This window comes from Nycticebus coucang, chromosome 14 (genome assembly GCF_027406575.1).
Source record: "Nycticebus coucang isolate mNycCou1 chromosome 14, mNycCou1.pri, whole genome shotgun sequence".
Lineage (NCBI taxonomy): Eukaryota > Metazoa > Chordata > Mammalia > Primates > Lorisidae > Nycticebus > Nycticebus coucang.
In genome coordinates this window covers 65391713-65419409 of record NC_069793.1, presented here as the reverse complement: position 1 = coordinate 65419409, position 27697 = coordinate 65391713, and the positions used below count along the sequence as shown (strand labels likewise).

At 45.2% G+C, this 27697-nt stretch overlaps 1 protein-coding gene across 6 annotated transcripts in view; it reads left to right on the top strand.

The window, feature by feature from the left end:
- The first annotated feature begins 535 nt into the window (after nt 1-535).
- Nucleotides 536-27697, top strand: part of CLPB (ClpB family mitochondrial disaggregase) — a 180899-nt gene continuing 153737 nt past the window's right edge. For 5 of the 6 annotated variants that reach the window (XM_053562992.1, XM_053562990.1, XM_053562988.1 and 2 more), the window contains exons 1-2: nt 542-1111; nt 4677-4728. In XM_053562992.1, the coding sequence (XP_053418967.1) occupies nt 709-1111; nt 4677-4728 (455 nt within the window). In that variant the 5' untranslated portion in view covers nt 542-708. Of the gene's footprint in view, nt 1112-4676; nt 4729-27697 lie in introns of all 6 variants that reach the window. The other variant, XM_053562987.1, reaches the window with a different exon arrangement.

Genomic DNA, 27697 nt, shown 5'->3' with positions numbered 1-27697 from the left:
TTAGTTCTCCTCTGGGTAGACTAGAATAATAGTTTTTGTTCAGCTTCACGCAGCCGCCAGAGGATCAAATGAGATAGCTCACGTGAAAGTCCTCTCAAAATTTAAAGCAAGTCCGGGAGTCAACTCTAAAATCGAAACGAAGCCTGTCTAGGAAAATAAAAGGTATTCCTATATGTACCACGGGAAGATAGGATTAAATATCTAATTCAGCATGGTCCCTTACGTTCTGCACTGTTTACCCTAGACATCTTGAAAAGCCACGTCGGGCTGAAAAGAAAAATAAACTAAAATAAATAAGCATACATTTCTGCTGAAGGTCTATGTTTAATTTATGGCGGTCAGAAACCGCATCATGTGTTTCAACGAAAATAGGAAAGAGCCCCCGGGTTTCGAATCTTCAACTCTAATCGCCACGCCCCACCTTGGTATTTTCCTTCTTGCCACGCCCCTCCACCCGAACTCCATTTCCCAAAATGCCGCGGGCTTCTATTAGTTGGCCGACATTGTGACGAAATCCCACAGCCTTCTGGGAATTGTAGTTTATTTGCTCCTCAGCCTCAGAAAGATCTAGGGCTGTGGACTACCACTCCCGTGAGGTAGTGATCGATTCTACTGCGTTCGCGGCGTCTTCGAACGCGCCGCGGCAGCCATGTTGGACGTGGCCAGCACAGGGGCCGGCACCAGGGGGTTATTGAAGCAGCTGTCACGATGCTGGGGTCCCTGGTGTTGAGAAGAAGAGTGCCGGCACCACGGCTCCTCCTCCGGTTGCTCAGGTCCCCATCGCTCCGGAGCCATGGAGGTGCTTCTGGCCAGAGTGTGATCGCCGGGGGTCGCGGAGAGCCGCAGTGGCTGAGGGCAGCCGCCGGGGGGCGCCCTGGAACATCGCTAGCCTTGCTCCCCGCACAAGGGGCAGCCACCGGCGGGCACGAGGGAGGACAAGCCGAAACCCAGTTCCTCTCAGCTGCCACGTGGGAACGCCTGCCTAGTCTTGAAGAAACACTGCCCGGACAGGAGAGCTGGAATGGAGTCCCCAACAAGGGCGGACTGGGCATGTGGGCCCTGGCCACAGCGCTGGTGGTTCACTGCTACAGCAAGAATCCATCCAACAAGGGTGATTATTGAGACAGTCTGGGTTCGAGGAAGGGAGAGGCGGGATGAGTGCCCCGACTTAGCATCTTCAGAGGGTGGGAAGTACTTATAGTTTTAGACTCTTAGAGTCACTCACACATCTGGTTCCAGGGGTAGGGTACACTGGAGGCCATGGAATTGTATTATCTCTTGTCATAGGTCAGCCTCCTCTCTTAGGGCATCACTTTGTACAGTGGACTAAACAGCTAATATTTAATAGCATGATCCTTTTATGGTCTAATATTTTTCCTTGTCTAATCCCTTTGTCGAGAGGTCTCCCGGAAACCATGGGTGTTTTAAGAGCACCCGCTAGATGGTTTAGAGAAGTTGCTCCCCTAAAGTGGCTTGAGAAAGGAAAAGACTTGGTTCCGGTGCCAGCTTGACTCAGAGAGGCTCCTTTCTGGCCTCAAGTTTTCTTGATGATTTCTCAGTCTTTTTATAGTACTGTTAATTTGATCTGTCTTGTAGTGCAGTGGCATGGGTCTGCCCATCAGTCTCTGCCTGGTTTCACCTGCTGTGAGGTGATCTTACCATTTGGGGTAATTGGCGGGAGAAGGAAGTTGGATCCCTGGAGGTCCAACTGAGGGGGTGGCTGATCCAGATTGGCATTTCACCTGAGTGCATGGAGCTGGGGAGGGGTTAGGAGAGTGGGCAGAGTACCAGCCAGACATATGACCTGTGTGAGCCCAGCCACTCAGGTACTTAGTTATTCCTCAGAGGGGAAGACTGAGGCACATCGTCCATAGATTTTTTTTTTTTTTTTAGAGACAGAGTCTCATTTTGTTGCCCTCAGCAGAGTGCTATAGCATCACAGCTCACAGCAACCTCCAGCTCTTGGGCTTAGGCGATTCTCTTGCTTCAGCCTCCCGAGTAGCTGAAACTACAGGCGCCCGCCACAACGCCTGGCTATTTTTTTGTTGCAGTTTGGCCGGGGCTGGGTTTGAACCCGCCACCTCGGTATATGGGGCCGGAGCCCTACTCACTGAGCCACAGACGCCACCCTCGTCCATAGATTTTATGACTCTCAAGCTCCAACTTTGAAGAGATAGTGGGGATTGTCTTGATTTTTATGTTTTTATTCATCAGGACGTGCTCAGCTATAAAGGAAAGCTTTGGACTAGGAGTGATAACAGTGGGGGTGATAACACTGGGGGTTTTGTTTTGGGTCTGTGTCTATCTCCCATTGTGAGTTTGGAGTCTTGCTCCTTCAGTTTCCTCATCTATAAAATGAGGGTGTTGAAGTAGACTGTCAGGGCTCTTCCACTTTTAAGTGTGCCATGATTCTATAACTTTCAGCATTTTTTTTTTTTTGATACCCTCTGTGTGTCTAATTTTGGGGTAGATAAGTGAGGATTCCTAATTTAACACATAATCATTCAAGGGAATAGTGCAGGCGATTGGCATGCAGGGCTGATGAGTGGTGCTGACTTGTGTTCTTGGGGAGAGTCAGATAGCCAATAGGATCAGGAAGTCCTTGGAGGATGGAGGCCCCTGGAGGATGTGGAATTCAAACTTGAGTTTTGAAGGATGAGACAGGAGATGAAAAGGAAAATGACATTGTGAGCCCCATAAGAACAAGGATTGCATCTTAACTTTTTCTTCAGGTTGATACCAGCAACTATTCCTAATACTTACACATCATTTGTCCACCAGTGTCTGGAATGTAGTAGATACTCAATAAATATGTCTTAAATTGGATTGTATTTCATTCAAAGACTTCGGAGAACTAAGATAACAGAGTTGTAGGTCACCATGTTGTGTGCAAGGGCTAGCAGAGTGACCAGCTTGGTTGGAAGATGGGATCTTTGGAACAAGTTGAGAGCAGTTGGAATGGGGCCTGGATGCTAGACAGGGGATTGGAATTTTTTCTGCAGGCAATGGAAAGCCATGGAAGGATGGGGGAGAAGTGTCTAAGGTCGTGCTTAAGATGTCTCTGGGCAGCTGCAGACTGAACTTTATAGTATGTGAATTCTAGTGAGGAAACCAAGGTTTGTTTACTAAAGTAATGATCAAAACCATGACCAGTTCCAACTCTTCTGACTTGTCAGCTACCCTGTTCCCTAAGTTTTGAGTCAAGACCCTTATGCAGCTGAACCCTTTGGGAGCCAGGAGGCCCTGGTTCTAATCTCTGTTCATCCCTCACTCTGTGCCTTGCAGAAGCCACTTTTTTCCTGTGAGGGGTGAGTGGATTCAGCCGTATCTGAGGAAGGTTTGATCCCCTTCCAGCTGGTGGCTGGCTGAGCATGCTTGGGTGTGTGCTTGGGCAAGGTAAGCAGGAAAGACCTGGCCCTGGATTATAGGCCAGGAGGTGGAGCAGAGTCACCAGTGTTTGAACCACAGAATTGGTTTTCATATGCATGTAATATGGGTCTCTTATCTCTTTTGTTCAGGTAAGGAAACTGAAGCTTAGGAGATTAGTTGAGCTGGCTAGGTCATACAACCAGTAGTAGGTGGCAGAGTTGAGACTAAGCCCAGGACTGCCTGCCTCTATCCTGGTCTTTCTGCCCTACTCTAGTACATTCTCTCATGGATGAGTCTCTTGCCTGGACTGAGAGCTTCCTGAGGCAGGGATGGGTTTGAGACTGTCCTGTGCCCAATGGTGTAGCTCAGAACTAAGCTGGGCACAGAGAATTCTGGCACTTGATATTGGATTATTTGAAAAAATTGTGCCTCTGTTGACTTTTGAGGTTTTTTTTTTCATTTCTTAATAGTTTTTGTAATATACCATTGCATCGTGCACATTAGGTGAGGTTCCCCCAATACCCTCCCTCTTCCCATATCCCCCCCATCCCTCCCCTCTCCTCTTCAACTTTTGAGTTTTCCAAGTCAGCCAGTATCTCTCTCTGGCCACAAGGTGGTGCCAACAGCCTGCAGACTGCCTAGTCCAAACCAGGGTCAGCATTGCTTTTCTGCTAGGCCTGGTGATTCCTAAGGGATCTGAACCTTTGTTTTGGGTCTCCCTTTGCTGGGCTTGGCGATGGGGAGTTTGCAGATTTTTCAACCATCATTTCATCTTTTCAGCATCCTTGTGAGGCTGGCAGGCAAAGATTATTGTCTTTGCTTTATAATCTGGAGGCTATGGTTGAGAGGGAACTGGCTGTCACAGTTACATGGTAAACAGATGGCAGAATGGGTTGAATGCAGGTCTCAACTCTCCATCGTCAGAGGTGCTTACACCTCTGCCTGCTCCTCCCCTTCCTATCTCAGACCTGGGCTGAAGAATTGGAGATGGGGGAGAAAGTGGACAAGGTCAGGGAGCAGTTAATAACAACAGTGATAGTCACATAAAATATACTGTATTACACAGCGCCTTTTAGCTTAAGAAGAGCACAGTGAGTGCTTGCCATGGCAAGACACAGTGCTGGTACATTACTTGCATCCCCTGTATGATGAGAGGAGCTAAGAGTTTGGTCTCTGTAATAGAAAGGCTTTCAGTCGTGACATGCGAGTGTTTGGGAAGTGCTTCCTCTTCCACTAACTGGTCTCTTTAGGCACCCCTGATGGGTGGGTTTTAGCAAGGATCTGATCAGCGCCCCCTTTCTCTCCAGATGCAGCCTTGTTGGAAGCCACTCGTGCCAACAATGTGCAAGAAGTCCGCAGGTGAGTGTTGAACCCCAGGCCTTGCTGTCCTCCATAGGAGGGGCCAAGCAAGGTGAGCCCTTCCTCATGTGATGACACAGCCTTGGAAGAAATTCTCATCCTAAGCTGGGAACTGTCCCTTGTGACTTCCCTGTAGTCACAGATTCACCTGGCTCCCTTGGTCCACATCAACCTTCAGATATTTAAGGTAGGGAGTCAGCCCTCAAAATATCCCTGGATCCTTCAGCTGTTTTGTTCTTCATGAAAATGGTTTGGAGGCCCCTCTGTATCCTGCAAGTTCTTCTCTGAATCTTTCAATTCATTCTCATTTCTCTGTGAATGTGATCACGTTATGACTTGCTGCCTGGACGTTTGTAGGTGGGCATCCGTGGAGGAGCTTGGAGACTTGAGAGGGAGCTGACATAGACATTCTGCCAGAAGGTCTTCTGGGGCTAGAAAGCCCTGCTTATAGGACTAGGGTGCCCATCATCGGCTCCTGCATAGGGACAGGATGGATTTCTTTAGCCTCACAGGCTCAGCTAGTCCCTTGTGACTCCTGGCAGGTTAGATTTCAAGTGTGTTTTGAAGCAGGGACAGGACTCAACTCAGGGCTCAGGTCAGGGTAGGGTCTGTCCAGGATGGGTGTTCAGATTGGGGTAACACAGGGCATTAGTTATGGGATTATTGGTTAGGGGCAGAGGTTTTATTCTTGGTGAAACTACTAGGCCCCAATAGACCTAACCTAGACCTCTTTTAGCCCTTTGTTTAGAGGTAGGTGGCCAGAGGACACCCCCTCTTCTCTGCCATCATGTCTGCATTTAGACAGAAAGTGTTGGGGTGACTGTGCCTGTACCCAGTGCCACAGATCCTTGGTGACTTCCCCACTCTAGCTGTCTGAACATACAGGGAAGTGTTGAAAGGCAGCCACAGCCCCAATCAAGACTTACTGCTTTGATTCCTTTTCATTTTATCTGCAGCATTATTATTGATTCTCAGGGGTGCTCTTGAGTATTAATGTTCAAGGCTTAGTTTTTAATAAACCACTTTTGGAAGTATGGGCTGGGAGTTGTTTTGTAGCCAAATAAATATGATGGAGCAATAGTTTAATAAACATGCAATGATGCATCTTAAAAACCAAGCACAGATGTCATCTCATTGTTATAAGAGCCATTCATAACTACAGGCTGTGTGTGGCATCTTCATTCCCCCAGAAATATATGAGCCCCCCTGCTTCATTCTGCTGCAGTAAAAGGGAGTAAGGGGGTGGAAACCGGCCCTTGCTGACTCTGGAGTCACCTGTTGGTTATTGCCAAGGACTGCCAGACTAACCCAGTGTTGGTAGAGCATTTGCAGAGCAGCAGTGGTGCAAATCACCTATCCATCCTCCAAGGAAGGCTGACTTTACCCTATGCCTGGAGCCTCCAGTGTTGATATTTTAGCTCTTTCAAATACATGTTTTTCTAAGAGCAATTAAATACTTACCCAAAGAATACAGAAGATGTTTGAATTTGTGTATGTGTGATTTAGAAATTGTTCTGAACATTCATTGCCTGTGTAGATGGTGTCTATGGAGGCTTGTTATATACCCCAGGTTCTAGCCTACTTTTTCCCTGCCATCTCCTGTCTCACCTCCCTTAGTCTGATTCCATCAGAATTAGGTGAGGAAGGCTCAGTCCGTGGCTTCAGTGGCAATCTCATGCTGAACTGCAGAGCCAGGGAGCCAGGTGAGTGAAGGGAGGAGGCAGATGCTGGCTGGCCTCTGTGTCTGGAGAACATGTTGGTGCTGCTGCCAAGGTGGCACTTGGGCAGGGTGTGGGGAAAGAGGGAAGGTGATTTGAGAGAGGCTGGAATGTATGAGGCCTGGCATGCCCAGGTTGAGGAGTTTCGAACTCATATCCATCCTATAAATAGTGGGAAGATGAGGGAGGTTTTTGAGCAGGTGAATTAGCTAGTTAGCACTGTGTTGCAGAGAGGTGAAGAATGGATTGCATTGGGAAAAGGCTGAAGGCGGACGTGTTAAAAGAGGTTGTTTCAGTAAGGTAGATTAAAAGTGATGAGGGCCTGAATGAGGACATCCTTTTCTTCCTTTCACCCAGAGCAATTTTTGCTTATGAAAGATTGAGTGGGCCTCTGCTGGGCACTGCACATGGGGGTGGGGAGGGACCCAGGCTCTGGTCCCAAGGCAATAGGCATGTAACCCACCAACTATAGCTCTTCCTGGTCACAGAGCCAGGTCTTGTGGGAGGGTGGGGTTGTGGAGAACCTGACCATCCTTGCTCAAAGGAAACTTTCTTGAATTCCTATAGCAGGTCCTTCCTCAGCCTTTCTGTGCCCTAGACTCTGCACACGTGCTTCATGCTGTTTCATTACTTCCTCTGTGAAATAAATAAATCACAGAGAATTATTCTGAGAAATGTATAATTAAATGATTTTGTCATTTTGTGAATACTGGAGTATACTTACACAAACCTACCTGGTATAGCATATTGCACAACTAGGGTATATGGTATACCATATTGATCCTAGGCTACAAACCTGTACAGCAGGTTACTGTATTGAATACTATAGGCATTTGTAACACAGTGGTAATTGTGTATCTATCATATATAAATATAAATAAGGTAATATGTTACCCTGTAATGTTAAGATAGCTATGATATCCCTAGATGAAAGGAATTTTTCAGCTTCATTGTAATTGTACAGGACCACTGTCATCAATGTAGTCTGTCATGGACCGAAACATCATTATGTGGGGCATGACTAGTGTATGCCCTGTATTATGATTGGTATGGTCAATGATATCAGTCTTTAGAACAAAACTCAGACATGCTAAGTAATGTTGTCTACTGCCTTTCTGTCCTCCTTGACTTCTCTGGGGCTTTGTGCTGTGCATGTCTCTTCCTTGATCCTTCCCAACTTCTGTCTGCAGAGCTGTGGCCTCCAGAGAGTTCTGGATGGTGAGAGACAGCAGCCTGAGGCTGTCCAGCTCAGGGTTGCTTCATCCACTCTTTAAGGACACTATAGAGTCTGCAGACCCTGGGCCCTGGAAGCGTGCCTTCCATACAGACCAGTGTAACTGAAGTGAGAAGTGCAGAGTCTTACTTCCACCCTCTGCTTAAATGCTACCAGCCTTCAAGGCTCAACTCAAGTGCTGCCTCCCTTATGAAGCCTTCTTGGTTCCTCCCAGCCCAGTGTGACCTCCTCTTCCTTTGTCCCCTATGCTTGCTTCTGCTGCATACCTCCCCTGTGGTCTGGGAGGGTATGAGTGTCATCTGGAAAGGGCCAGCCTGTATAGCAAGAGGGGACTCCTCTTGTGGAGGAAAAGTTGGAGGTCAGGTTGGAGAAGCAGGCTGAATGTCAAGACTTGGAGGAGGCAGTCATTCCACAAACAGGAAAATCGGTGAGATTCACATGCTGACCAAATTAGGAACAGAATAGGGATCATCACAGAGTATTAGACCATGAAGCCAACAGCTCAGGTTGGTGGCCCTTCTACATGAGCACTGTTGACCTGTGTTATGTGGAGCTGGCTCATTGTGTGTGGTGTGAGCTGCCTGGCTAAACATGCAGGGCAGGATCTGCCACTTGCCACACTCTGTTCTTTGTTTTAAGACATTTGTGGGCTGGACTTCAGCTTACACCACTGGACTGTGCCTCCCCAAGGGCAGGGACAAGATCCAGTTCCCCACTGTCTCTGACCTTGTCTCCCAGCTCAGTGGGAACTTTTTAGAGACTTTTTTTCTTTGCTCTTTACTGACTTCTCAGTATAACTGAAGTGAGCAGTCCAATGTCTTTCTTCCGTACTCCCCTTGGTTATATAAGATGGAGGCCATGTCTTTTATCTCTCCTTTCCGCCTCCCTGTGTGACAACCATTTCCTCCTTTCTCCCCCAAGGCACTTACCTTGTAAGTTCATCTAGCTGTGGCTTTTTGGGAGTGGAAGCTTGGCCCCTATCCTACCTGTTAGCAGTGTGTACAGGTGGCTCTACTCCTGGGCTCAGTCCAAACCTGAACCTCGTGTCTGGACTCAGGAACTGCTCATCCGAGACTTAGGGCACAAGGCAGACTGAAGGCACATCTGTCCAGGCTAAGGTTCAGACATGTGAGAAGTTGTCAGGACTGAGGAAAGTGAGGCCTCCTGTTCTCCCAGTGGAGATCATATTTCCTTCAGAACAAACTAAGTGAAAGACAACACCCTTACCCATTTCCCTACTCCCAGCAGAGAGCTGAGCCTCTGCTGAGTACTTAACTCAGTTGTTCATCAGCCCATACAGTCTCCAATGAAGGAAGCCTGGTAGTATCAATCTTGAACGTCAGACTGCCTCCCCTTTCTCCTCCAGATTCACTTGTTCATTTGGCAGACATTTACTGAGCACCTGCCAGAATACTGAGTCTTCTCCTTGGTACAGGGGACATCTGACCAGGCATGATTTCTGCCCTTGATAGCAGAGTTAGATTTAGATGGTGTGATCGATGCTGTGAGACAGGAGAGTTTGGGGGCTGCAGGAGCATACAAGATGCCCCAACCAGCCTGGGGATCAGAGAAAGCCTCCTACAGGAACTGGCACCTGATCAGGGTCTTAAAATTTTAGTATTACTTAGCAAATAGAATGGGGTGGCATTTTAGGCAAAAGGGACAGCATGAATGGTAGCAGCAAGGCTAGGAACAGCCTGTGGTCTGGATTGCACATTGAAAGCACAATGTGATAATACTTCACGCCCATTAGTGTGTCTGTAATAAAAAAGAGATTGACAAGAGCAAATGTGGCAAGGATGTGGGGAAATTGGGACCCTCATATGTTGCTGGTAGGGATGTAAAATGGTGTAGCCGGTTTGGAAAACAGTTTGGTAGTTTCTCAAGCATAGTTACCTTACAACTTAGCAAGTCCACTTTAGGTATATACCCGAGAGAAATGAAGACATGTACATTAGTGTGGTTGTACATGAGTGTTCACAGCAGCATTATTCATACTATTTCCGAAATGTGGAAATGTCAGCCCAAAGGAAGAAATTGAGGCTAATTAATTAATATAAGTAGAGAGTTTATTTGGGCCACGTGTGAGGATTGCAATCCAGGAGCATAGATCTAAGTTGCCCTTAATCCTCCATTTAGCAGTTACATGGGTTTTTGTTTTTTTTTTTGTAAAGACAGAGTCTCACTTTATCACCCTTGGTAGAGTGCTGTGGCATCACACTGCTCACAGCAACCTCCAACTCCTGGGCTTAGGCGATTCTCGTGCCTCAGCCTCCCGAGTAGCTGGGACCACAGGCACCCACCACAACGCCCAGCTATTTTTTTGTTGCAGTTCAGCCGGGGCCGGGTTTGAACCCTCCACTGTCGGTATATGGGGCTGGTGTCCTACCCACTGAGCCATAGGCGCTGCCCACATGGGGTTCTTAAAGGAAAAAAAAAGAAGGCAGTTCCTAATTTGTTCTTCAAGAGTTCACACTAGGGTAGCGCCTGTAGCTCAGTGGGTAGGGTGCCAGCCACATACACCAAGGCTGGCAGATTTGAAACCCCCCCAGACCAGTTAAAGCAATAATGACAGCTGCAACAACAACAACGAGTTTACACCAAAGTAACAGAAACTGTAGATTGTCTGTACATTGTTCTTTGTATCACAGATTCCAGGAGCATGAAGATAATGAGGGAGGCAGCTGGTCAGGAAACAAGAGGGAAGAAAAGAAAGAAGGAAATGCCTTTAAATATTTGCCCCAGGGCACGACTTGGGGGTGACTGGAGTCCCATACTCCCTTCTCTCTGGACCTGATAAATTTTGCATATCTCACATAACTCAGACTGCTTTGATTTTTCTTTTCTCAGAAACCACCTCAAAGTACATTAATTGATGAATGGATAAATAAAAAGTATGACATAACCAAACATCAGAACGGTATTCATCAATGCAAAGGAAGGAAGCACTGACATACAATACAACCTCTCAAATATGCTAAGCTAAAAAAGCCAGTCACAAAAGGTCACTGTCTTAGTCCCTTTGGGCTGCTGTGACACTAGATTGAGTGGCTTGTAAACAACAGAAATGTATTTCTCCCTGTCCCAGAGGCTAGGAAGTCCTAGATCAAAGCTCTGGCAGATTTGGTTTCTATTGAGGTTGCACTTCTTCATTCAGGGATGGCTATCTTCTCACTATGTCCTCATGTGGTGAAAGGTCTGAGAGAGCTCTCTGTGGTTCTTTTTATAAGGGCACTAGTCCCATTCATGCAAGCTCTCCACTCTTGTGACCCAATAACTTCCCAAAGGCCCTGCCTCCCAACCCCATCACATTAGCAATTGTGTCTCAAACATTCCACCTGTAGCAGCCATATAGTATATGATTCCATTTATGTGAAATGTCCAGAATACACAAATCCATAGAAACAGAAAATAGATTAGTGATTGCCAAGGTGGGAGGAGCGAACAAGGGGATGGGGAAGATTGCAAATAGGTCCAGGGTTTCTTTTCTGGATGATGAAAATATTCTGGAATTAGATTGTAGTCATGGTTGCATAATTCAGAATACACTAAAAACAATTGAATTACACACTTATAAATGGGTGGAATTTATGGTATATGAATTTTATCTTGTTCACTAAGAGTTTACATTAAAGTAACATAAGCTGGGCGGTGCCTGTGGCTCAGTGGGTAGGGCGCAGGCCCCAAATACTGAGGGTGGCGGGTTCAAACCCAGCCCTGGCCAAACTGCAACAAAAAAATAGCCGGGTGTTGTGGCGGGCACATGTAGTCCCAGCTACTCAGGAGGCTGAGGCAAGAGAATTGCCAAAGCCCAGGAATTGGAGGTTGCTGTGAGCTGTGTGACGCCACGGCACTCTACCGAGGGTGATAAACTGAGACTCTGTCTCTACAAAAAAAAAAAGGTAACATAAGCTGTTAGTCAATAAAACTTTTTTAAAAAGCGAAGTACAAGACACTTGGGAATCTCCCCTTGAGTGTGAGAGGGTGGGAGATGGGGGTATGTGTTGGTAAGGGAAATCGTCTGGGTAAGTGAGATTGAAGTGAACTCTGAAAGTGGAAGAGAAAAGTAGAAGAAAGTTCAGTTAGAGCAGTGGTCCTCAACCTTCCCAATGCCGCAGCCCTCTAATACAGTTCCTGTGGGTCACAACCCATAGGTTGAGAACCACTGCGTTAGAGGGAACAGCAGGTAGAAGGCCCCGAGTTGAGTAAGATGTGGAGAAATAGAGGAGTTGAGGGAAAGCCAGTATAGCTGGACCCTAGAGAACCAGGAAGTGGTGTGGAATGAAGTTGGAGAGTTAACAAGGACCACGCTGCACTGGGTCTGTAGGCCCAAATTAATAATTCTAATTTTAGTCCTAAGAGGAGTGGGCAGCCATTGAGGACTTTTAAACTAGTATGTGTATGTGAGAGAGGGAAAGACTAACAGACACAGTGACATGACATTACATGATCTAAATCATGTAATTTTAAAAACCATGCTGGTTGCTTGGTAGAGAGCTACCACAGATACAGGAGGACTAGTAGAAAAACAGCTGGCTTAATCCAGATGAGAGATGTGACCTGGACTAAGATGTTGGTAGTAGAGATGGAAGAAGTAAGGTGTTTAGGACTTGGTGATAGTCAGGACATTATCATTGCCTGGTACAGTGCCTGCTGTACCATAAGTACTCAATAAATGAATGTTGGATAAATAAATAGAATTAGATATGGCTAATTAGAGAGAAGAAGATGTTGATGAATTTTGGTGTTCTGACTTGATCATCCAAGTAGCTGCTCTTGCCATTTACTGAGATGAGGACCCAGAGGAAGACTGGGTAGGGGGAAAAGATTATGAATTCAGTTTTAAATGTGCTGAATTTAACATGCCAGTGAGATAGTTACTCAAGTAAATGCTTAGATGGGTCTCTCTGACTCCCCACTGTATGCACATACCATGCTATCTCTCAGAATGTCTCTATTTGTTAGGAGATTGTTTTCATGTCCTGTTTTGATTTCTGGTTTGATGGTTTTAGAAAATAAAGGATGTCATATCAGCCAAAATGGATTTACTAGATGGCTTTGGAACAAAATTCTGATTTGGTTTATAGTTCAAGAAAGAAGAAGGGTTGGGCTTTTTTGAGGGGTAAACACATTCATTCTAGCTTTGCATTGATGGCTTGGTTTGGTTCTTGTCCCTGGATGCCCCAGCTTGGGGCTTGAGGCACTTGCTGTCTGTGTGCCAGGATTGAGGTGTCCAGAATGTGCTTAGCTACAGCACAGGTAAATGTTCTGCACATTGATCCAGGGATTTTATCTAATTAACAAAAACCCTGGCTGGTAAATACATTTGGCTGTCTCGGGGCCTCAGAGAAGCTGTCTGTTTATCGATTGTCGTATCATTTTGGCTGGATGGGAAGATATTAATGATGGCATCAGAGCAACCAAAACATCCAGGTCTCTTAATCAGTAAGTATGTAAATGTCTTTGAGGCTTGCAGTAAGTAGATTGAAACAAAAGCTTTATCCTAGCCCAAAGGTCGGGGCCTCAAGGGCATCACTCTTGTAATTTGAAGTTTACAATGAGAGCTTCTTGAGATCACCACACAGTTTTTTGAATGCTAGAGTGTAACCCACACAGATTTTTTGAATGTTCGGATATTGGAAAGCAACATAATGTTATAGAAAAAAATGCAAAGAGTTTTAGAATTAGAAGACTTGGTTTCCACTTTTGACATAATTACTAACTGGCTGTGTGACCATTAATAAGTCATGGAACCTGCTTTTCTTAGTCTTAGTTTCTAATCTTGTTAATGAAGTTCCCATTGAGAACTTGTAAATCTCAGCATTAAGCTCGGCAGAGAATGTTGAGTTCTTCCGGACGGTACCAGATCACACACTGAAACTCCAGTCTTGCTCAACAGACCTTCACCCAGCAAGCAGTTCTCCAGAGTGGCCTAGTTTGTGGCTTCTTTTCTGAGGTACCTGACCTGTCAGGGCTGTGATTGCTTGCTCCCTGGTGATGGAAGGTAATTGGGGAAGATTGGATTAGGATTTTTTCTTGAACTTCATGGGTAGATGAATTGTGAAAGCAGCTGAAGCCCAGCAGAGTCAGATAATTGGCAAAGAATAGGCAGGGCAGTGGGCTTGGAGGTAGGGGGGATGCTGGGACTGATCTTCTGCTGTTGGCTGTGTGGCCTTCGGCTGGTTTCTTGACTTCTTCCTCAGTGGCTTTTCTTGTCTGACCTCCCTTCCGGAATCTTGTGAGAGTTTCAAGCAGATGAACCTTTGTTGTTTAGAAAATTACTCATCCTTTGGGTTATCAATGTCACATATTCCAGGAAGCCGTTCCTGATTGTCCAGTACCTGTGGGTTCCCATAGTACTCTGTACCTTCTCTGTGAGGGCACCTATCACCCTATATGGGTTTTCTATTTCCTTTCTCTTTCACAATATTGTGAGTTTTGGAAGATAAGCAGACCATTGCTGTATTGTTCATCACTGTGCATGTAAATAGTTAGCAAATACTTATTGAATATTATTGAAAATATTTTGTAAGTGATGTAGAGTTGAACAAACTTTGATAGTAATTACAGTCATAATAACTTATAAAAAGAGGATTGACTTACCTTTGGAAAATTAAAAGTGAAGTAAAAATGAAATAGTGCAATCATTTATTCATTCAGCAAATAGCACCTGCTGTGTGTGGCACAGTGCTAGATGAATCATTGGTCAGCAAAAAATATATATGAGCCTTGACTCTTGGAGCTTAAAGCCTAGTCAGACTTTAATCCTACAAATGTGAAACAACCGTTAGTAAATGCTGCAAAGGAGCAATACATAGAATCATGAGAGCCTGTAATAGGAGATTTCCCCTGATCACAGAAAGCTCTCCAAAGGAAGTTTGAGCTCCAAAGTGAAGCATAAGTAAGAGTTACCTAGGTGAAGAGGAAGGGGAAGAGCTTTCTTGGCAGAAGGAACTTTTATTTACTAAAATCCTGTGGGAGGAGGAAGCATGGCCAGTGTGAAGGACTGAAAAAGGTGATTAGGACTGCAACTGGAGGAAGGCACCAGAAGCCTAGAATAGCAGACCTTGCAGGACATCAGAGTCCATATGAAGGAGCTTTGTCTTTATTCAAACAGCAGTGCTAGCTGAACTGGGGTTGGGAGGAGATCAGTATGATTAGCAACCTTTCTGGCTGAAGACCATCAGGAACTAATCTGAGTGCTTACCTACTTGTTTGTGCCAGGCAACTTCTTGGGCATGGTTCTGTCCCTTGAGGCAGTGTAGGCTACAAAGCTGCAATCCCAGGGTGGCGCCTGTGGCTCAGTGAGCAGGGCGCCAGCCCCATATACCAAGGGTGGCAGGTTCAAACCCTGCCCCGGCCAAACTGCAACAAAAAAATAGCCGGGTGTTGTGGCAGGCGCCTGTAGTTCCAGCTACTCGGGAGGCTGAGGCAGGAGAATCGCCTAGGCCCAGGAGTTGGAGGTTGCTGTGAGCTGTGTGATGCCACGGCACTGTACTGAGGGCGATAAAGTGAAACTCTGTCTCTACAAAAAAAAAAAAAAAAAGCTGCAATCCCCCAGAACTCAACAGCAATAGCAGGGATCAGGCAGGTATCAGGCTTTCTCTCCTTACCATTTCTTTGGCCCAGGTGCTGCTTCTCCTCTAAAGTCTCAGTTCAGTCACAGGCAAAATACAAAATGCTGTTGGTATGGCTGGAACCAATCGAATTTTTCCCAAGGAATTTTCCTGGAGACTAAGGCACAGAGAGAAATCCAAGAGAATTGAAAACGATCAAGTCAAAGAGTTACTAAGCTGACAATATTCACATATACTTCTTGCCTCAAAGTTCTTGTTCTGTCCTTGTTGCATTTGAAAATCCTTCTCAGGCAATCTCAATTCTGAATTTTGAGGCCCTTCTACGTCCTGCCTGCCTCCTTCGCTCTCTTCCCTCTGAGCAGGGGTCCTAGGCCCCAAGATCCTTGTAAGGAAATAAATGGTCCTTTCCTTGTGATTCTTTCAGTGGATCCAGATCCAAGTGGATTTCCTGTCACTGGCAGGAATCAGTGGTACTTTGGAGTCTGACAAGGCTTGAATCTCAGCTGTGCCATTTGTTAGCTCCATGGTATTGGAAAAATTGCCTAACTTGTCAAACCTCAGAATCTTTATCTGGAAAGTGGAGGTGATAATTGATCTACCTCTCACCATTACTGTGAGGATTAAATGAGAAAATGCAAGTAAAACCACTCATGGTACTATGCTTGCCATAATACTTAGTACATAGTTGGTATTTTTATTGAGTGATGTTAATCACACGAGAATCGCTTGAACCCAGGAGTTGGAGGTTGCTGTGAGCTGTGATGCCACCGTACTCTACCCAGGGTGACAGCTTGAGGCTCTGTCTCAAAATAAATAATTAAATTAAATTAAACATAGAAAAGGTATGGTAAAAATTTGGTATAAAAGATAAAAAATGGGCCCGGCACCTATAACTCAAGCGGCTGGGGCGCCAGCCACATACACTGGAGCTGGCAGGTTCGAATCCATCCTGGGCCTGCCAAACAACAATGACAACTACACCAAAAGAAGGCCGGGCGTTATGGCAGGTGCCTGTGGTCCCAGCTACTTGGGAGGCTGAGGCAAGAGAATTGCTTAAGCCCAGGAGTTGGAGGTTGCTGTGAGCTGTGACACCACAACACTCTACCAAGGGCGACGTAGTGAGACTGTCTCAAAAAAAAAAAAAAGACAAAAAATGGATACCTTTATTAGGGCAGCTCCATTGTAAGCTTATGAGACCACATCATATATCTAGCCTTTTGTTGACTGAAATGTCATTGTGTGGTGATGACTGTGTAATATATGTAAAACATTATAATACTAATGAAATAGTACCTTAATAACAGTAATTACGTTGTTAATATTACCCTTAGTAGCTGATGCTTATTGAGTGCCTTTTTTTGTGTCTGGCATGACATGGTACTTTAATCACTAAATTATTACAAAAAACCCTGCAAATAATATAGTCCCATTTCACAGATGGTAAACCAGAAGTTCAGGTTGCTTAAGTAATTGGCCCAAACTTGCCTACCTGGAAAGTGGCCCACTGCTTCATTTTACAGATGAGGAGGCTGGGGTGGCGCTTGTGATTCAGTGAGTAGGGCACCGGCCCCATATACCGAGGGTTGTGGGTTCAAATATGGCCCCAGCCAAACTATAACAAAAAAATAGCCGGGCATTGTGGCGGATGTCTGTCGTCTCAGCTACTCAGGAGGCTGAGGCAAAAGAATCGCCTAAGCTCAGAAGTTGGAGTTTGCTGTGAGCAGTGTGATGCCACGGCACTCTGCCAAGGGCGATAAAGTGAGACTCTGTCTCTACAAAAAATAAAAATAAATAAATAAATAAAAAACAGATGAGGAGGCTATAAAGCCTAAAGAAGAGAGGCTTGCCCTGGTCCCAGTTTCTTCTTAGTATTCTTCCTAGACATTTTCTCACTAAAGGGAAAACTGTTTCTGCCTGGCTTAGTGGGAATACACAAGATTCCTAAAGATAATTGTCAAATTCAGACCCCTTGTCTATCCTCCTCTCAACTCTGCTTCTCAAAAACTTATCACCCATTATCCCCCCGACCTCACGCCCACCAGCCAGGACTGGCCTTCATTCTCTCCCAGAAAGCACCCCATTCTGGTTAGAGTTGGCCTCTCACTGTCCCAAACATACACTTTACTCATTCTTACCTGTGAGCCTTGGCAGGGCTTCCAGTCCACTCCTGTCCTGCTGTATGTCTAGATCCTGTTCATGCTACTTTAACCATTTGAGCCCTTCTTTCAGAAAGATCATCCTGACTAATAAAAATAGCGAGAGTCTTGCTGTATCTCCTAGGCTGGAGTGCAGTGGTTATTCACAAGCTTAATCAAAGCACACTGCAGCCTTGCACTCCCGGCTCAAGTGATCTTCCTGCTTTAGTCTCTCAAGTACTCAGGGCTGACTACAGGCACGTGCCACTGCACTGGGCTAACAGCTGTTGTTTACTGACAGTCTACTGTATGTCAGGCAGAATATTAGATACTACATATGTATTATTATCTTTATTCCTTGCCTCACTGCTGCAGAACAGATTGTGTTGTGCCCATTTTCCAGATGAGAATTCTGCAGGCTCAGATCTAATGCCTACCTGAGGCCTCACAGCTAGTAAGTGATAGAGCTATGGTTTAAACCAAGGCCCATGCAAGTCTACAGAGTGTGCTTTTCTCACGGCAGTTCACTGCATGTGCTAGTCCACACTGATTTTATCAGAATTCCTATAGGACTTAAAGTCAGAGCTGCAGTGTCATGTTTAATGATTCACCTCACTTTTCTCTCCAGTTGCTTTATGCTTATTTCTCCTCACCTAGGCTATGAACCCTATCCCAGCAAGGTGGATGGCACCTCCTTCCCTGACCTTCACCATAGTAAGTCTCAGCAGGCTGGCTGACTCACAGTACAGATAAAAGTATGGCCTGGTGATTGATTGGTTGATTGGGACTCTGTTTATTCTCCAAAGGCTACCCAGCAGGTACCCATTCTTGTGGATGGGAGGCCCAAGAAGACTGCATAAGAATCCTCTCTTGAGGCTGGGCTGAAGCTTCCATCTCAATGCCCTTTTGTTTAGGGGTTTAGCCCCCAGGCCTCCTGGGAAGTCTGTGTGTTTGACCAGCCTTTGCAGATGGACCATAAGCAGGAGCAGGATGTAAAGCACAAACAATTGGGGGAGGCCCCTTGAATTCCCAGGTGCCCAGAGTCCACCAGGCAAGGCATGATCCCTTCACAGCCCCTGTGTGGGTCAGACAGGATCCCAGGCACTTTTGTCTACAGCTTCGTTTCCTCTTCAGGATTCAGGTCTTCACTTCAGCTTCTCTTGCAGGCAGTCAACATCCAGCCTTTGTTGGGTTCCTCTAAGGTATGAGGTACTCTACCACCTAAGGGATATGCAGCTTCTAATTAAATAAAGTGTACATTTATTTATTCATTCTTCCTTTTTCTTTTGAGGTAGAATTTACATACCATAAAATTAACCTTTTTAAAGTATAAAATTCAGTGGATTTTAAATATTTGTAAGATAGTACAACTAGTACCACTGTCTAATTCCAGAACATTTTCATCAACCATGCCCCCAACCCCAATAAAAAATTCCAGTCCCATTTAAGAGTCATCCCTTGTCCCGCTCTCCCCCTTTCTTCCCCCCCCCATACACACTAGACCTTGACAGCCACTCATCTGCTTTCTGTCTATGGATTTACCTATTCTGGACATTTCCTATGAATGGAATCATATATTATGTGGCCTTTTATGTCTGGGTTCTTTCACTTAGACAATGTTTTCAATGCTGTAGTATGTTATCAGTACTTCAGTCCTTTTCATAGCTGAATAATATTCTATATATAGATATATTACATTTTATTTATCCATCAGTTGATGGACATTTGTATTTTTGTTTTTTACTATTCAACTGAATAATATATGCTATGAACATTTGTGTACAGATTTTTATGTGAATGTATATTATCATGTTTCTTGGGTATATACCTAGGAGAGGAATTGCTGGATCATATAGTAACCCAAAGTTTAACATTTTGTGGAACTGCCAAACTGTTCTCCAAAGCGGCCATACCGTTTTACATTCTCATAAGCAATTTGTGAGGGTTCCAGTTTCTCTGCATCCTCACCAGCGTTGTTAACATCTGAGTTTTTTACTATAGCCATCCTAGTGTGAGAGGTGGTATCTGATTGTGGTTTTGATTTGCATTTCCCTGGTGGCTAATGATGTTGAGCATCTTTTTATATACTTACTGGGCATTTATGTATCTCCTTTGGCATTTATTCATTCTTAAGGTCCATTATGGGCGATATGCTTCATTAAGGCATCGAGGAGAAGAATAAAAGATGTATTATCATGACCTCTGCCTTTCAAGGAACTTGAAGTAAGAAAATTGTAATTAGTAAATGTGAAAAGTTAGGGGTTAATGGACAAGGTGGCCTTAGTTTGGATCTGGAAGTAGGTAGTACTTAGATACAAGTCTCTTTGTGGAAAAACTTCTGAGCAGTTAGAATACTAATATAATTAAAGGCAATTTGTATTTCGTAGAAAGCAATTTTATCTTGTGACAAATTCTGAAGTGGGTGAAAACACTTGGCATAGCACTTGACACGTGGTAGACTGTTGTTATGTGTTAGTTCCCTTTGTAACCGCCCCCATTTGTTCTAGCTCTGTCCTCTCAGACGACACAGCTTCCTTTTCCTATATCAGAACTTTAAATACATGTAGTAGGAGACAGAGCACCAAGCTACATAAGCTTTGATTCCCTAAACTGGTTTCAAGTTTCCTTTCTATCCTGGTCATTTACTAATGAGACAGCCACAAAGTTTTGGTGCTTTTTCTAAATTCCAGTGTGGTATGACCATAATTGTGAGGAGCAGGGCAGTTACACCCTTTGTTAAAAATTTTAGGCTTCTTTTAATATGGCCTAATCTTGGATTAGCTTTCTTCGCACCCAGCCTTATATTCCTAGATTCTGTTAAGCTTGTAATCAGCTCAGCTTCTGAGAACCAGAGCTTCCCATGTTCTGTAACCTTTTGATTGGATTTGTTTGCCACGCTTGTTTAATCTCAGGTAAGGACCGTGCAAGGGTGTCCAACCATTTGGCTTCTTTGCACCACACATTAAATAGTAACAAACACCAACAAAAGCAGATGAGCAAAAAACAAAAAAGGTTTGTGCATAACTTTCATGATATCTGCCACCACAGATGAGCAAAAAACTCCACACATAATCTACATGTGTGTAGGCTGCAGGTTGGATGCTCCTGCAAGGTATTGCATTGCTGTATCCATATGGTGGTGGTATGGAGACTACCATGAAGAAGGGTTGGGGTTGGACCTTTCTCATCCTCAGACTAGAGGAGTTTCTTCCAAGGGGTAAGGTTCTAGGAAGCAGAACTAATCAGAGAGTATCTTCATCTCTCAAATAAACTTCTTTCCACTTAAGGCTTTTCCTTCTTTATCATTATCTGTCAGCTGGTTAGTCCTATTAGATAACTGTGGTGTGCTGAGCCATGCTAAATGTGGGAAAGAAGGGACAAGGATAGGATATGTGCCCTGGAAGGCATTGTAGTTCCTTAGAGAGAACTTGGGCTCTAATCTCAAGCTGCTACTTACTGGCTATGTAATGTTAAAGCAGATCACTCACTCTCAGAGTGTAGGTCCCCAGTAATTCATGGGATCAAATGAGATCATAAATGTCGAGTGCCTGGTGTATGTAGTAGGCAGCTGAAGAAAGGTGAGCTCTTTGAACTCCATTATTCAAGAGCTTTGCAAGATGTGAAGATTGCCAAGCATGCTGCTGTGCTCATTGACCCTGCATAGATATCTCTTAGAGCAGTGGTTCTCAACCTGTGGGTCGTGACCCACAGGAACTGTATTAAAGGGCCGTGGCATTCGGAAGCTTGAGAAATACTGTCTTAGAGCACCTGATTCTGAAAGCGCTCATTTGTGTACGGGCGCAACACTTTCTTCTCTTTTTTTTTTTTGAGACAGAACCTCAAGCTGTCACCCTGGATAGAGTGCTGTGGCATCACAGCTGACAGCAACTTCCAACTCATGGGCTTAAGCGGTTCTCTTGCCTCAGCCTCCCAAGTAGCTGGAACTACAGGTGCCCACCACAACGCCTGGCTATTTTTTGGTTGTAGTTGTCATTGTTGTTTGGCAGACCAGGGCTGGATTCGAACCCACCAGCTCTGGTGTATGTGGCTGGCGCTTTAGCCACTTGAGCTACAGATACCGAGCCACATTTGTGTACTTTCTTATTCCGTTTCCCCTCCCCCAGCTCAGACTAAGAGCTCCTTGTGGGCACAATTCACATTTGATTCATCTTGGTGCCCTCAGTGCCCAGCACAGAAGCTGGCCTGAAAAAGATGTTACTTAAGTTTTGTTGAATGGATGAGGACCACACCTTTGCCCTGACTCCCCCATGATGCCTGGTTTTATGGTTAGCTTTCTAGAGTCTATTCTTTTTTTTTTTTTTTTTTTTTTGTAGAGACCGAGTCTCACTGTATCGCCCTCAGGTAGAGTGCCGTGGCGTCACATGGCTCACAGCAACCTCCAATTCCTGGGCTTACGCGATTCTCTTGCCTCAGCCTCCCGAGTAGTTGGGACTACAGGCGCCCGCCACAACGCCCGGCTATTTTTTGGTTGCAGTTTGGCCTGGGCTGGGTTTGAACCCGCCACCCTCGGCATATGGGGCCGGCGCCCTACTCACTGAGCCACAGGCGCCGCCTAGAGTCTATTCTTTACTAAAGGTCTTGTAGGACTCTGGAGCTTGGATGTGGTGCCTCAAGTGCCAACCCTGTTAGGAGAATTTTGAGCCATTTCTCGTCTAACTGTTGTAGTGAGACAAACTTCCTGGCAACTAGACAACTGCCCAGGGGCCCTCTGCAGCTGCCTAGAGTCCTGCTGTGGGGCCAGTAGGTGGCGCCTATCACCCTTTTCCACATGTCAGGAGAGGTCCCTTGACTCCGAGGCAGCTGCTGACTCCCAGAGATGTGTATATATAGCCTTGGGCACAGGTACCCACAGAAAGGAGTCCTAGGCCACAGGTACCCGTAGGAAGGAGCCCTAGGCCACCTTCTCCTCTTTGTAGCCTTGTATCGTTGAATTTTTGTGTTTTGTGTAGTCCCAGCCATGGCACACACTGCCTGGGAAATCAGAAATGTTGCCATAGAGGATCTCAGGAGATCACCTGGGAAATCTTGCTTTCTGGCATTCTGTGCTTCCAGGAAGTCATCGTTGTGACTCCCTTGCTCTGACCTGCACTCACAAAGCACCTTCCTCCAGTAAATGCTTGCATTGTAATTGTTTGCCTGGTGTATAGCTGTCCACTGAATGTTTTGAAGGCAAGGAACTCATTTAAACACCCTCTGCTCAGAGTCCTTTAATAACTAGCCCTCAGGCTCAGCGGCTAGGGCACCAGCCACATATACTGGAGCTGGCAGGTTTCGAACCCAGCCTGGGCCTGCCAAACAACAATGACAACTACAACCAAAAAATAGCCGGGCGTTGTGGCAGGTGCCTGGAGTCCCAGCTACTTGGGAGGCTGAGGCAAGAGAATCACTTATGCCCAAGAGTTTGAGGTTGCTGTGAGCTGTGATGCCACAGCACTCTACCGAGGGTGACATAGTAAAACTCTGTCTCAAAAATAAAACAAACAAACAAAAACCTAGCTCTCAGGAAGAGTTTATGGAATTAATAGATGAATAATAAGCAGTACCTCAAAAATTGTTATCCAAATTGAAGGGTATTCTATAAAAAAAACTATCCTTACTCTGCAAAATATGACAATAGCATGAAAATTAAAGAAAGGCTGAGGAACTATTCTAGATGAAACTGAAGACACATGCAGTGTTTGATCCTGATATTGATCCTCGCTTGCATCTGGATCACAGAGGGAAAACTGCTATAAAGGATATTGAGATAATTGAAGAAATTTGAGTATGGGCTGTATATTAGATAAAAATAGTATATCAATGTTAAATATTCTGAATTGATCATCGTTGGTTAGTGGTTCTGTAAGAGGATGTTCTTATACTAGGAAATACATTCTGAAGTATTTGTGGGTAGAAAAGTATAATGCCTGAAATGAATTCTCATATGGTCCAGGAAAAATACAGAAAAGGAATGGGAAAGCAAAGGAAGCAAAATGTAAAGTGGAGTAAGAGTAAAGGATATACAAGGCGGGGGGGGAGGTTGGTGCTATTTTTATTTTATTTTTTGAGATAGAGTCTTACTTTGTCCCGCTGGGTAGAGTGCCGTGGCCTCACAGCTCACAGCAACTTCAAACTCTTGGGATCAAGTGATTCTCTTGTCTTAGCCTCCCGAGTAGCTGGGACTATAGGCACCCACCACAATACCCGGCTATTTTTTTTTTTTATTGTTAAATCATAGCTGTGTACATTAGTGCAATCAAGGGGTACAATGTGCTGGTTTCATATATAATCTGAAATATTCTCATCAAACTGTTCAACGTAGCCTTCATGGCGTTGTCTTAGTTATTGTATGTAGACATTTGTATTCTGCTTTTACTAAGTTTCGCCTGTACCCATTCTAAGATGCACCATAGGTGTGGCCCCACCCATTACCCTCCCTTTACCTAACCTCCCCCCTCCCTTCCCCTTCCTTGGCCCTTTCCTCATAGTCTTGTGCTATAGTTGGGTTATAGCTTTCATGTGAAAGCTATAATTTAGCTTCATAGTAGAGCTGAGTACAGTGGATACTTTTTCTTCCATTCCTGAGATACTTTGCTAAGAAGAATATGTTCCAGCTCCATCCATGTAAACATGAAAGAGGTAAAGTCTCCATCTTTCTTTAAGGCTGCATAATATTCCATGGTATACATGTACCACAATTTGCTAGTCCATTCGTGGGTCGATGGGCACTTGGGCTTCTTCCATGACTTAGCAATTATGAATGGGGCTGCAATAAACATTCTGATACAGATGTCTTTGTTATATTGTGATTTTTGGTCTTCTGGGCATAAACCTAGTAAAAGAATTATAGGATTGAATGGTAGGTCTATTTTTAGGTCTCTAAGTATTCTCCAAACATCCTTCCAGAAGGAACGTATTAGTGTGCATTCCCACCAGCAGTGTAGAAGTGTACCCTTTTCTCCACATCCACGCCAACATCTCTGGTTTTGGGATTTTGTTATGTGGGCTACTCTTACTGGGGTTAGGTGATATCTCAAAGTAGTTTTGATTTGCATTTCTCTGATGATTAAGGATGATGAGCTTTTTTTCATGTATCTATAGATCGTGCGTCTGTGTTCTTTAGAGAAGTTTCTCTTCAAGTCCCTTGCCCACCCTGAGATGGGACCGGCTATTTTTTTTAGAGACGGGGTCTCGCTCTTGTTCAGGCTGGTCTTGACCCCGTGAACTCAGGCAATCTACCCTCCTTGGCCTCCCAGAGTGCTAGAGACACCATGCTCGGCCCTGGTGCTATTTTTTTTTTTTAATGAGACAGAGCCTCAAGCTGTCGCCCTAGGTAGAGTACTGTGGCATCACAGCTCACAGCAACGTCCAGCTCCTGGGCTAAAGTGATTCTTTTGCCTCTGCCTCCCAAGTAGCTGGGACTACAGGCGCCTGCCACAACGCCCGGCTGTTTTTTGGTTGTAGTTGTCGTTTGGCAGGCCCGGGCTGGGTTTGAACCTGCCAGCTCAGGTGTGTGTGGCTGGTGCCTTAGCCACCCACAGGTGCTGAGCTGCCTGGTGCTATTTTTATAACTGTTCTGTTAATTTTAAATTGTTTCAAAGTAAAAAGTTAAATATATTAATAATCTATGTACTTTGATGGGTGCCAAGTTTCTCCAACAGATAGGACAAGGAATGGTCACCCAGCATTGGGCTTTATTCAGTTGATCCAGCAACTCATTGAAACTATGATTCATCTCCTCCACTGTGTGCCTTTGAACAAATAGAGCAATTGTTATAATAGCAGCTAATATTCAGAAAATGTGAGTGCTTGCACATACATTATTTCCTTTGGCCATCTCAGCACCCTTGTTAGGTAGGTCTAGCAGACTGATAGTAAGATGACTGAGTTCAAAGAGTTTAGTGTGAACTGTCCATAGTCACACAACCTGGAAGAGACAGAACAGACTCATAATTGGGTCAGTCTTTTCCAAAGGGGATGCTTTCTGAACCTTCATATCTGTACATGTGAAAAGAAGGTTTGGACTAATTGATTAGTGGGTGCCTCATAGCCACCCTCTTCCCTCTGGAGTTCCCCAGGCTGGATGGGTCATCTCGGTGGGAATAAGAACATCTAAAGATAGTCCTAGGGGAAAGTCCCCAGCGAATGTAAAAGATGCCAGTGAGGCCTTGTGTCAGTGAAGTTAGAGCATCAAGACCCCCACTGCAGTCTACTGACTCAGGCTGGGGTCTGAGGGCAGCCTTTGCTCCCTTGCTCTGCCCCTCCCAGCCCTGGATAGCAGGGTTGATAAGGCACAGATGGAGGCTGCCTGGGGATTCTAGCCTCAGGCGCCTTGCCTCGGCTCAGACAGCAGGGCCTGGTGCTGTTATTACTGTAAACAGGGCCTTCTGTGCGGCTCCAGCCAGGGCCCTGTTGCCCAGATAGCAATCAAGATTGGGTCTGCATGGCTCAGTGCTTCCAGGCCTCTGATGCAGGTGGGACAGGGCTGTCTACCCTTCAGCCCCTCCCCAGCTGCAGCGGAAGGCTGGTTCATGCAAAGGATCCGGATATCAGTTGGAACAATGCATGATTGTAGTTCAGTGGCCGCTTTGTATTGATTGGTCACAAAGAAAGAAGTGGTACCTCCCCTCCCCTGATTGGACTCACAACGGCCCCTATATTCCGGTTCAGGACTCCCTCCTACAGCTAAGGAGTTTTCATTTCTTTGAAAGTCTTGCAGAATGCCATGTCTATTAGAAATCTACTTCTCAGTTTTCATTTTGATGCTGCACATATTTAGAATTTTAAGACTTTTAGAGTTGGTAGGGATTTGAGGAACAATTTCACTGTTTGCACAGAAAAATAAGGCCCACAGAGAGTGATTTATTCTTATCACAGACCTAGATACCAATAGGGACATGACTGGAATCCATTACCCCTAACCCTGGGCGACCATTCCTTATCCCATCTCTTGGAGAAACTTGGCACCCATCAAAGTACATAGATTATTATTATATTTAACCTGAGACTGAGAAGCTGCACCCATACCTTCCCACATATGCACCAGAGCCTAAGTTCTTTAGGTACCTGTGGCTCAGTGGGCAGGGCACCCATATACCGAGGGTGATGAGTTCAAACCCTGCCCTGGCCAAATTGCAACAACAAAAAAATAGCCGGGCATTGTGGCAGGCGCCTGTTGTCCTAGCTACTCGGGAGGCTGAGGCAAGATAATCGCCTAAGCCCAGGAGTTGGAGGTTGCCATGAGCTGTCTGATGCCATGGCACTCTACCAAGGGTGATAAAGTGAGACTCTGTCTCTACAAAAAAAAAAAGAAAAAGGCATACAATTGTGAAATGGGTAACTTCCAACACCAGACAGAAGTATTGGTGAGAGATCGGTTTAGGTAAGTTCTGTAGACATTCATTTGTTCTGACCCTGAGCCCTCTGGTGTGCCAGATGTTATGGCAGGCACCTAGAGTCAAGAGATGAAGAGGTCCTCATTTCCAGAGGAACACACTCCGTACTAGGGTAGTTAGACACGTGGACAGTGTGATGACTATGTTGATACATATGTGCATAGGCGACTGTGGTGGCATCAAGGGCTTCTTAGGGAAGGCTTCTTAAAGGAAGAAACCATAGGATTATTTTTTCTAAAAAAGTTAAGGAAGTTTTATTTTGAAAAAAGGAATAATAATGCCAGGTGCAGTGGCTCATGCCTGTAATCCTAGCATTCTGGGAGGCCTAGACAGTAGGATTGCGTGAGCTCAGGAATTTGAGACTAGCCTGAGCAAGAATGAGACCCTGTCTCTGCTAAAAATAGAAAAAACCAGCTGAGCGTTGTAGTGGGTACCTGTAGTCCCAGCTACTCAGGAGGCTGAGGCCAGAGGATAGCTTGAGCCCAAGAGTTTGAGGTTGCTGTGAGCTATGATGACACCACAGAACTCTACAGAGGGTGACAAAGTGAGACTCTGTCTCAGAAAAAGGGGGCGGGGGGGAGTAATAATATGATCCCTGTCATGAGAACAAGAAAATTTCAAACAATGCAAAAGCATTCACAGGAGAAAGTTTGACCACCTCATCTCCCTTCCCCACTCAGTGGTAGTAACTGTTACCTATTGGTCTTCAGCCTGCTGGACTACTGGATCCCTGATGGTTAGGAACAAAGTGTGTTTTTCTCCTTTGATTTGTTCTTTTCCTGTGGTAGTCTTCAGTTCTGGGGCTAGGGAACCCTTCATTTTTCTACCACTGCCCTTTTAGACTATTTATTTAACCACAGGTAATTTTGAGCACTTATTATGTTCCAAGTTCTGTGTACACCCTTCATAT